Source organism: Homalodisca vitripennis, chromosome 4 (genome assembly GCF_021130785.1).
Source record: "Homalodisca vitripennis isolate AUS2020 chromosome 4, UT_GWSS_2.1, whole genome shotgun sequence".
NCBI lineage: Eukaryota > Metazoa > Arthropoda > Insecta > Hemiptera > Cicadellidae > Homalodisca > Homalodisca vitripennis.
This window is the reverse complement of record NC_060210.1, coordinates 202,902,874-202,915,370: the sequence shown is the minus strand read 5'-3', so window position 1 is coordinate 202,915,370 and position 12,497 is coordinate 202,902,874. Positions and strand designations below refer to the sequence as shown.

General features: G+C 40.4%; 1 protein-coding gene across 1 annotated transcript in view; it reads right to left on the bottom strand.

Moving 5' to 3' along the window:
• Positions 1-11,906, bottom strand: part of LOC124361376 (protein eva-1-like) — a 46,773-nt gene extending 34,867 nt beyond the window's left edge. The window contains exons 1-4 of the mRNA XM_046815423.1: positions 11,879-11,906; positions 9,345-9,578; positions 9,112-9,302; positions 8,682-9,026 (exon numbers count right to left, since the gene is read on the bottom strand). Of these exons, the coding sequence (XP_046671379.1) occupies positions 8,682-9,026; positions 9,112-9,302; positions 9,345-9,578; positions 11,879-11,906 (798 nt within the window). The remainder of the gene's footprint in view (positions 1-8,681; positions 9,027-9,111; positions 9,303-9,344; positions 9,579-11,878) is intronic.
• Positions 11,907-12,497: the final 591 nt, after the last annotated feature.

Here is a 12,497-nt window from a genome sequence, read left to right as displayed (position 1 = left end):
AGACAAGTACATTGATCTTCTGCGACAAGGAGTACTGAACCCCGTCAATCAGTTGTCTGTCAGTGTTGTCGTGGTGTCGGCTATATCTACCACAAGTACAACTATACCTCTCGACATGTGCACTTTACACAAGTACATTGATCTTCTGCGACAAGGAGTACTGAACCCCGTCAATCAGTTGTCTGTCAGTGTTATCGTGGTGTCGGCTATATCTACCACAAGTACAACTATACCACTCGAGATGTGCACTTTACACAAGTACATTGATCTTCTGCGACAAGGAGTACTGAACCCCGTCAATCAGTTGTCTGTCAGTGTTGTCGTGGTGTCCGCTATATCTACCACAAGTACAACTATACCTCTCGACATGTGCACTTTAGAAAAGTACATTGATCTTCTGCGACAAGGAGTACTGAACCCCGTCAATCAGTTGTCTGTCAGTGTTGTCGTGGTGTCCGCTATATCTACCACAAGTACAACTATACCTCTCGACATGTGCACTTTAGACAAGTACATTGATCTTCTGCGACAAGGAGTACTGAACCCCGTCAATCAGTTGTCTGTCAGTGTTGTCGTGGCTTCCGCTATATCTACCACAAGTACAACTATACCTCTCGACATGTGCACTTTAGACAAGTACATTGATCTTCTGCGACAAGGAGTACTGAACCCCGTCAATCAGTTGTCTGTCAGTGTTGTCGTGGCTTCCGCTATATCTACCACAAGTACAACTATACCTCTCGAGATGTGCACTTTAGACAAGTACATTGATCTTCTGCGACAAGGAGTACTGAACCCCGTCAATCAGTTGTCTGTCAGTGTTGTCGTGGCTTCCGCTATATCTACCACAAGTACAACTATACCACTCGACATGTGCACTTTAGACAAGTACATTGATCTTCTGCGACAAGGAGTACTGAACCCCGTCAATCAGTTGTCTGTCAGTGTGTTGTCGTGGCTTCCGCTATATCTACCACAAGTACAACTATACCTCTCGACATGTGCACTTTAGACAAGTACATTGATCTTCTGCGACAAGGAGTACTGAACCCCGTCAATCAGTTGTCTGTCAGTGTTGTCGTGGTGTCCGCTATATCTACCACAAGTACGAGATGTGCACGACAAGTACATTGATCTTCTGCACTGAACCCCGTCAATCAGTACTATATCTACCACAAGTACAACTATACCTCTCGACATGTGCACTTTAGACAAGTACATTGATCTTCTGCGACAAGGAGTACTGAACCCCGTCAATCAGTTGTCTGTCAGTGTTGTCGTGGTGTCCGCTATATCTACCACAAGTACAACTATACCACTCGACATGTGCACTTTACACAAGTACATTGATCTTCTGCGACAAGGAGTACTGAACCCCGTCAATCAGTTGTCTGTCAGTGTTGTCGTGGCTTCCGCTATATCTACCACAAGTACAACTATACCTCTCGACATGTGCACTTTAGACAAGTACATTGATCTTCTGCGACAAGGAGTACTGAACCCCGTCAATCAGTTGTCTGTCAGTGTTGTCGTGGCTTCCGCTATATCTACCACAAGTACAACTATACCTCTCGACATGTGCACTTTAGACAAGTACATTGATCTTCTGCGACAAGGAGTACTGAACCCCGTCAATCAGTTGTCTGTCAGTGTTGTCGTGGCTTCCGCTATATCTACCACAAGTACAACTATACCTCTCGACATGTGCACTTTAGACAAGTACATTGATCTTCTGCGACAAGGAGTACTGAACCCCGTCAATCAGTTGTCTGTCAGTGTTGTCGTGGTGTCCGCTATATCTACCACAAGTACAACTATACCTCTCGACATGTGCACTTTAGACAAGTACATTGATCTTCTGCGACAAGGAGTACTGAACCCCGTCAATCAGTTGTCTGTCAGTGTTGTCGTGGCTTCCGCTATATCTACCACAAGTACAACTATACCTCTCGACATGTGCACTTTAGACAAGTACATTGATCTTCTGCGACAAGGAGTACTGAACCCCGTCAATCAGTTGTCTGTCAGTGTTGTCGTGGCTTCCGCTATATCTACCACAAGTACAACTATACCTCTCGACATGTGCACTTTAGACAAGTACATTGATCTTCTGCGACAAGGAGTACTGAACCCCGTCAATCAGTTGTCTGTCAGTGTTGTCGTGGCTTCCGCTATATCTACCACAAGTACAACTATACCTCTCGACATGTGCACTTTAGACAAGTACATTGATCTTCTGCGACAAGGAGTACTGAACCCCGTCAATCAGTTGTCTGTCAGTGTTGTCGTGGTGTCCGCTATATCTACCACAAGTACAACTATACCTCTCGACATGTGCACTTTAGACAAGTACATTGATCTTCTGCGACAAGGAGTACTGAACCCCGTCAATCAGTTGTCTGTCAGTGTTGTCGTGGCTTCCGCTATATCTACCACAAGTACAACTATACCTCTCGACATGTGCACTTTAGACAAGTACATTGATCTTCTGCGACAAGGAGTACTGAACCCCGTCAATCAGTTGTCTGTCAGTGTTGTCGTGGCTTCCGCTATATCTACCACAAGTACAACTATACCTCTCGACATGTGCACTTTAGACAAGTACATTGATCTTCTGCGACAAGGAGTACTGAACCCCGTCAATCAGTTGTCTGTCAGTGTTGTCGTGGCTTCCGCTATATCTACCACAAGTACAACTATACCTCTCGACATGTGCACTTTAGACAAGTACATTGATCTTCTGCGACAAGGAGTACTGAACCCCGTCAATCAGTTGTCTGTCAGTGTTGTCGTGGCTTCCGCTATATCTACCACAAGTACAACTATACCTCTCGACATGTGCACTTTAGACAAGTACATTGATCTTCTGCGACAAGGAGTACTGAACCCCGTCAATCAGTTGTCTGTCAGTGTTGTCGTGGCTTCCGCTATATCTACCACAAGTACAACTATACCTCTCGACATGTGCACTTTAGACAAGTACATTGATCTTCTGCGACAAGGAGTACTGAACCCCGTCAATCAGTTGTCTGTCAGTGTTGTCGTGGTGTCCGCTATATCTACCACAAGTACAACTATACCTCTCGACATGTGCACTTTAGACAAGTACATTGATCTTCTGCGACAAGGAGTACTGAACCCCGTCAATCAGTTGTCTGTCAGTGTTGTCGTGGCTTCCGCTATATCTACCACAAGTACAACTATACCTCTCGACATGTGCACTTTAGACAAGTACATTGATCTTCTGCGACAAGGAGTACTGAACCCCGTCAATCAGTTGTCTGTCAGTGTTGTCGTGGCTTCCGCTATATCTACCACAAGTACAACTATACCTCTCGACATGTGCACTTTAGACAAGTACATTGATCTTCTGCGACAAGGAGTACTGAACCCCGTCAATCAGTTGTCTGTCAGTGTTGTCGTGGCTGTCCGCTATATCTACCACAAGTACAACTATACCTCTCGACATGTGCACTTTAGACAAGTACATTGATCTTCTGCGACAAGGAGTACTGAACCCCGTCAATCAGTTGTCTGTCAGTGTTGTCGTGGTGTCCGCTATATCTACCACAAGTACAACTATACCTCTCGACATGTGCACTTTAGACAAGTACATTGATCTTCTGCGACAAGGAGTACTGAACCCCGGTTCAATCAGATCTGTCTGTGTGTCGTGGCTTCCGCTATATCTACCACAAGTACAACTATACCTCTCGACATGTGCACTTTAGACAAGTACATTGATCTTCTGCGACAAGGAGTACTACATGACATTGGCACTGTCTGATCTCCGACAAAGATACTCTGTAGCGTGTACAGATCTCGAGATGTGCAGGTACATTGATCTTCTGCGACAAGGAGTACTGAACCCCGTCAATCATTGTCTGTCAGTGTTGTCGTGGCTTCCGCTATATCTACCACAAGTACAACTATACCTCTCGACATGTGCACTTTAGACAAGTACATTGATCTTCTTGCGACAAGGAGTACTGAACCCCGTCAATCAGTTGTCTGTCAGTGTTGTCGTGGCTTCCGCTATATCTACCACAAGTACAAACTATACCTCTCGACATGTGCACTTTAGACAAGTACATTGATCTTCTGCGACAAGGTGTACTGAACCCCGTAAATCAGTTGTCTGTCAGTGTTGTCGTGGTGTCCGCTATATCTACCACAAGTACAACTATTCCACTCGAGATGTGCACTTCTAGACAAGTACATTGATCTTCTGCGACAAGGAGTACTGAACCCCGTCAATCAGTTGTCTGTCAGTGTTGTCGTGGTGTCCGCTATATCTACCACAAGTACAACTATACCACTCGACATGTGCACTTTACACAAGTACATTGATCTTCTGCGACAAGGAGTACTGAACCCCGTCAATCAGTTTGTCTGTCAGTGTTGTCGTGGTGTCCGCTATATCTACCACAAGTACAACTATACCTCTCGACATGTGCACTTTAGACAAGTACATTGATCTTCTGCGACAAGGAGTACTGAACCCCGTCAATCAGTTTGTCTGTCAGTTTTGTCGTGGCTTCCGCTATATCTACCACAAGTACAACTATACCTCTCGACATGTGCACATTTAGACAAGTACATTGATCTGCGACAAGAGCCTACTGGACCCCGTCAATCGTTTTGTCTGTCATATATCGACTGTGGTGTCCGCTATATCTACAAGTGCAAGCACCTCTTAATATGTACATTGATCGTTTTCAAGAGCCTTGGACCACGGTTTAACTTCTTCTGATATATCGACTGTGGTGTCCGCTATATCTACAAGTGCAACTACCTCTCGATATGTACATTGATCGTTTTCAAGAGCCTTGGACCACGGTTTAACTTCCTCTGATATATCGACTGTGGTGTCCGCTATATCTACAAGTGCAACTACCTCTCGATATGTACATTGATCGTTTTCAAGAGCCTTTGGACCACGGTTTAACTTCCTCTGATATATCGACTGTGGTGTCCGCTATATCTACAAGTGCAAGCACCTCTCAATATGTACATTGATCGTTTTCAAGAGCCTTGGACCACGGTTTAACTTCCTCTGATATATCGACTGTGGTGTCCGCTATATCTACAAGTGCAAGCACCTCTCAATATGTACATTGATCGTTTTCAAGAGCCTTGGACCACGGTTTAACTTCCTCTGATATATCGACTGTGGTGTCCGCTATATCTACAAGTGCAACTACCTCTCGATATGTACATTGATCGTTTTCAAGAGCCTTGGACCACGGTTTAACTTCCTCTGATATATCGACTGTGGTGTCCGCTATATCTACAAGTGCAACTACCTCTCGATATGTACATTGATCGTTTTCAAGAGCCTTGGACCACGGTTTAACTTCCTCTGATATATCGACTGTGGTGTCCGTTATATCTACAAGTGCAAGCACCTCTCAATATGTACATTGATCGTTTTCAAGAGCCTTGGACCACGGTTTAACTTCCTCTGATATATCGACTGTGGTGTCCGCTATATCTACAAGTGCAAGCACCTCTCAATATGTACATTGATCGTTTTCAAGAGGCTTGGACCACGGTTTAACTTCCTCTGATATATCGTCTGTGGTGTTGCCTAATTGTTTGAAAATCAAGGAGAAATGAGAAAGCAATTACCTTACTGTTTAGATCGTTACAATTTTAATCTTTGTAGATTGAGGAATGAAGCAAATTGTTCAACAAGGAATTTACAGGAACAAGTGATCTTGTTTACTTCCACCACAAAATTCCCAAGATAATATCTGTTTGAAAAACATTTCCGGAATATAACTTAAAATTTAAAACCCACTATTATAAAACGCCAACTGTCTGTACATCACTGTCATTCAAATGGTAAAAACTAATTTTATTCTGAAAAACGAAGGTAGAAAATAGTCAATAAAATAGGTTTATAAGGATAAAAAATGGTATATGAACTAAATAAAATTAAATGAAATATATAATCTGTTAAGTACAGATCTAACCTTGTAGATTTTGAATTTGATCATTTAATAACTAAAAGTGCAGGAACTGTCGTTATATTTGTGCTGTTTAATTCTCAAGCTTCCATTCAATATACCTTGACAAATCTTTACTCTTAGTTAGTGAGGCGCACACTTTTAGTATTTAAGATGAACTTTATTTATATAATGAAATTATATAATATAAATGAATGTGTGTGTGTGTATGTGAGATGAAAATACAACATTGATTATTACTGATTCCAAATGGAACGTGTACACTTATCTTTAAATCCTTATATAAAAGCACTACAGAATACTAATTTTTACTTTTATAATGTTCCAAACATGAGACCAAAGTTTCGGTTCTGAGGAAAAGTCTGGATGATAATGTCACAACAGATGTATTCTGTCGTCTTGTCAGGCTCGAATATGATCCTGTCTGTTATCTTACGTATAAAGAATGTGTGTACTCAATCCTTGTAACTAAAAGCCTGGATGACAATGTCGCAACAGGTGTATTTTGTCGTCTTGTCAGGCTCGAATATGTTTCTATCTGTTATCTTACGTATAAAGAATGTGTGTACTCAATCCTTGTAACTAAAAGCCTGGATGACAATGTCACAACAGGTGTATTTTGTCGTCTTGTCAGGCTCGTATATGATTCTATCTGTTATCTTACGTATAAAGAATGTGTGTACTCAATCCTTGTAACTAAAAGCCTGGATGACAATGTCACAACAGATGTATTTTGTCGTCTTGTCAGGCTCGAATATGTTTCTATCTGTTATCTTACGTATAAAGAATGTGTGTACTCAATCCTTGTAACTAAAAGCCTGGATGGCAATGTCACAACATGTGTTTTGTCGTCTTGTCAGGCTCGAATATGATCCTATCTGTTATCTTACGTATAAAGAATGTGTATACTCAATCCTTGTAACTAAAAGTCTGGATGATAATGTCACAACAGGTGTATTCTGTCGTCTTGTCAGGCTCGAATATGATCCTATCTGTTATCTTACGTATAAAGAATGTGTGTACTCAATCCTTGTAACCAAAAGCCTGGATGATAATGTCGCAACAGGTGTATTTTGTCGTCTTGTCAGGCTCGAATATGTTTCTATCTGTTATCTTACGTATAAAGAATGTGTGTACTCAATCCTTGTAACTAAAAGCCTGGATGACAATGTCACAACAGGTATATTTTGTCGTCAGGCTCGAATATGTTTCTATCTGTTATCTTACGTATATAGAATGTGTATACTCAATCCTTGTAACTAAAAGCCTGGATGACAATGTCACAACAGGTGTATTTTGTCGTCTTGTCAGGTTCGAATATGTTTCTATCTGTTATCTTACGTATAAAGAATGTGTGTACTCAATCCTTGTAACTAAAATCCTGGATGGCAATGTCACAACAGGTGTATTTTGTCGTCTTGTCAGGCTCGAATATGTTTCTATCTGTTATCTTACGTATAAAGAATGTGTGTACTCAATCCTTGTAACTAAAATCCTGGATGGCAATGTCACAACAGGTGTATTTTGTCGTCTTGTCAGGTTCGAATATGATCCTATCTGTTATCTTACGTATAAAGAATGTGTGTACTCAATCCTTGTAACTAAAATCCTGGATGGCAATGTCACAACAGGTGTATTTTGTCGCTCACGTTTCTCTTTTTGAGCGTTAGGTTTGACAATTTCGGTTTCAGTCGTTCGTCTATGCGTATGGTTCGCCTCGCCACGAATGGTGCAACCCATTTCGTTCGCCCCTTGAGCGGGCTTCGTCTTTGTAACGCCGTTCTCGCTAATCGTAGACGCTTCGTGAGATTTATTGAACTTCTTCTTGGCATGGTATGCCGTCTCTGGCACTAGGGCGAGTGATGGCAGTGGAGGAGGCCGGTAAGTGTTTTGGGTCCTCTAATATTCTTCATATTGTTCAGCCTGGTGGATCATATCAGATATGATAGTATATTCCTGTCGTTTCATCGTAAGTTTGTACTCAAGACGCATGTTCGAATATAAAATGTTGAGTTTATCGTCTAATGTAACGACCCTCTTTTGCGCATTAATGTCATTAGATTTCATAGATAGGACGACCGCCAAAAATACGTCTAAGACCTAGTTAACATAAAATCTAAGAAACAAGATGTGTACAAGAAAATACTAATAATTTAAGACTACTTTGCCTGGAAATTGAATTAAAAAACTTATTAACATTTTTGTTGTACAGTAATAAAGAGTAAATTCCAGCTAAAGTATTTTAGAATGTCACAGTTGAGCTGCTTAAGGATTTAAAAGTGAACAAAAACGGGGGACATATATAAGTCGTGATGAAAATAATCTTACATCTCTAAAGTTCAAAAAAGCTAACATGTAGATGTATTTTTTAAAAATTTATAATAAATAAATTTCTAATTTTATTTATACCGACATACGCTTCATTAATAACCCATAATGCATTTCATTATATGTAATTCATTATTAGCTTTCCATAAAAAGAGTTGAAAATCTTAAAGTATTTTGCTCCACTATTTAAGATTATAGATTTTTTTATTACTGGTTTTAAAGATAAACTCTTACTGGTTTTGGTACGTTCGTGCATACTGTGTGTACAGTATATCTGAGCTAAGTGTTGTATTACAGTTCTGTACATTATAAGCAAAGAGGTCTGTATGATAAAAATGGAAGTAGGAAGTTGCCGATAAGTGAGTTGCGGACAGAACTGACCTGGAGGGCATTCGGCCAGAAGCAGGTATTGTTAACGACGTTACGATGAGGGTTGGCGGGGTCCGGGCAGAGAGCGGCGAGGGCGTCTGCAGACTTGCCGTACTGAGCGACTTGGACACTGATACTGGTGCTGTCCGGACACTTGAGGATGATGACTTGGTCGTCACAAGCTGCTCGCTGGAACGTGCGGAGAGTCCCGGACAGTAGAGCTGTAACAGAAAATATTTGATCATAAATAATGGTAAATGACAGACCTGGAGCTACAAGTTCTGTAACACTTGAGGGTGATAACTTGGTCGTCACAAGCTGCTCGCTGGAACGTACAGAGAGTCCCGGACAGTAGAGCTGTAACAGAAAATATTTGATCATAAATAATGGTAAAGTTACAGAAGCTGGAGCTACAAGATCTGTAACACTTGAGGATGATGACTTGGTCGTCACAAGCTGCTCGCTGGAACGTGCGGAGAGTCCCGGACAGTAGAGCTGTAACAGAAAATATTTGATCATAAATAATGGTAAAGTTACAGAAGCTGGAGCTACAAGATCTGTAACACTTGAGGATGATGACTTGGTCGTCACAAGCTGCTCGCTGGAACGTGCGGAGAGTCCCGGACAGTAGAGCTGTAACAGAAAATATTTGATCATAAATAATGGTAAAGTTACAGAAGCTGGAGCTACAAGATCTGTAACACTTGAGGATGATGACTTGGTCGTCACAAGCTGCTCGCTGGAACGTGCGGAGAGTCCCGGACAGTAGAGCTGTGACAGAAAATATTTGATCATAAATAATGGTAAAGTTATAGAAGCTGGAGCTACAAGATCTGTAACACTTGAGGATGATGACTTGGTCATCACAAGCTGCTCGCTGGAACGTGCGGAGAGTCCCGGACAGTAGAGCTGTAACAGAAAATATTTGATCATAAATAATGGTAAAGTTACAGAAGCTGGAGCTACAAGATCTGAACTCTTGAGGATGATGGTCTAATAGTGAGAAAGTTGTTAGAAAAGTGCTGAGTTTGCAAAGTAGTATTATTCATAGTACGGTAATACCTTTGTTTTAGTTTCGATAGCCTTATTTACATATAAGAGCTGAAACAGATAATACAGGAGACATACATATATGATTTAAAACTGGAGAAATTAAAACCAATAAGAGCTCCACGATTCTTTTTAGTTATTAAACTAAATTCATATTTTAATTTATATTTCTATATTTCTGTCCTATTTCATTGGGATCTATTAGGTAATATATGTCTGTAGATATTATGGAAGCAAAACATTTAAATGCAACAAGAGCAATTTCATGAAATTTAAATCATTTTATAGAATTATGTTATATTTTGTTTTAAAGTCTATTATAATAACATAAGAACATCTACTGCGTTATTAGTAGTGGTTGTAGCTTACAAGCATCGCAAGTACATTATTGTGACTGTGATACTTCAGTCGAGTTATAAATTAAACGTTCTGTATTAAACCAATACAATTCCTTGATAAATTTATAACGTGAAGCCACAATCGAGTAATATCTTGAAAGCGGCTTCAGAGCGCCTGCAACTGTAGAGCGGCAGTCACAAAGCACAACTGTAGAGATATTGCAGGGTCTGTGGTCGGGCTCTGACGAAATAACTGCAATTCCTCTGGTTACTCAACATACGAGTCGGGTTCAACACATTTCTGAACGTTTCCTCTACAGCCACTAAATTTACGGAACATCGCAGTTTTCCTTACAGTTTATTTATTTTACTTTAAATTCAAACAAAGAAGACTCAATTAGTTGTATTTCCTTATTCCTAAAATCATGCAAATACATACTACAATGTAGCAATCATATTTATTAAATGTAAAGACGAAGAGTTTTATATTATAATTAAAATAGAGTAATACAACGTATGTGTTATGATGCAACGAAATTATCTATAAATGTATAGTAGAAATTTATTGTAGTATCACTAGATAAAGGAATACAACATTTTCCAATATATAATTTTTTATTTTGTGCAAGGCCTTTCTGAATCAAAGATTCCATCATCAGGCACTTCACAAATTATCAAATGTTTACATTTTTGTAATAATATAATATAGTAGAAATGATAAAATGCACAACAGAATAAAATATTACATTTAGTACACAACTATAACAAAATTTTGAACGTCGAGTTTAGCTCCAGTTCACCTTCCTATATTATGCGGGGTTTGCTGTACCATACGTTTAACTGTATGTACACACTAAGTTAAATAATCTCATAATAAATCTACAAGTGTTTGTACCAAGATTCTACCTCCAAGAAGTTCATCAATTTTGGGGCAGGAAAAATTTCTCTTTTACCGATTTAACCGTCAATCAAGAGAATACCCCAAGATCGATTTGCGATGCGGCCACGAAATCTTCCTTACACATGAGCTATATGGTGGCACGTACCTAATGTCTTGTTAAGCAGCACAAGTTCCTATGCACTGTTATCTTGTAATGAATATATTTTATTAATATTGAAAGAAATTATTGAATAGTAATACTCATTAATAAATAGGTTGATTTGTACTTAAGCCTACGTCCCAATGTTTTCATACATGGGTAGTTTTCATATCCCTGCTACACTCATCTATTGCAAACAAACTAGAGTTTTAGATATCACTTAATTTCCTCTATTAATGTACTCACCAGCAGAATAAACTCCTAAACACCAAAACAGTCTGAGCTCACGTCAGTTTTAATTGTTTAAATGCTAACTCTGCTGCTGCGTTCTGCAACTTTACTGTTCCTCCCGCAGTTCCGTAGTGATGAGTAAAAGTAATAAAATCCCTTAAGCAACAATAGTCTGCACTCACATAATTGTTATAATGCGGACTCTACTGCTGCGTTCTGCAACTTTACTGTTCCTCCCGCAGTTCCGTAGTGATGAGTATAAGTAATAAAATCCCTCAAACAACAATAGTCTGCACTCACTTAATTGTTATAATGCGGACTCTACTGCTGCGTTCTGCAACTTTACTGTTCCTCCCGCAGTTCCGTAGTGATGAGTAAAAGTAATAAAATCCCTCAAACAACAATAGTCTGCACTCACTTAATTGTTATAATGATGACTCTGCTGCTGCGATCTCCAAATTTAATGTTACTTCCACAGTTCTATAGGGAGTATGAGTAAATAAATCCCTTAAACATCCATACAGTCTGCCCTCCCCATAATCACAAATACCGGATGGGTGACAGGCGGTGTAGTCCATGATGAATTACACAAGAGACCTAAACTCGTGTGAGGCGCGGCGGTGTGTGTTGAGGGTTGAGGAGCAATTAAAGAGGCCGCAGATGTCTCGAGGATTTACACCCCATCAACGAACACCCTTCGACAGTCAACCACCGACTGTAAACACATGTGTTCCGCGGACCACAGGAGTCTTATAAACTTGACAACTGTGGTATCTCCATAAACCGTTTAGCGTATCGTGTCTCTCGTAGTTCGTAGTATTGTAGTCAACCCGGGAGCTGTGGTATCTCCATAAACCGTTTAGCGTATCGTATCTCTCGTGGTTCGTAGTATTGTAGTCAACCCGGGAGCTGTGGTATCTCCATAAACCGTTTAGCGTTTCGTGTCTCCCGTGGTTCGTAGTATTGTAGTAAACCCGGGAGCTGTGGTATCTCCATAAACCGTTTAGCGTATCGTGTCTCTCGTGGTTCGTAGTATTGTAGTCAACCCGGGAGCTGTGGTATCTCCATAAACCGTTTAGCGTATCGTGTCTCTCGTGGTTCGTAGTATTGCAGTCAACCCGGGAGCTGTGGTATCTCCATAAACCGTTTAGCGTATCGTGTCTCTCGTG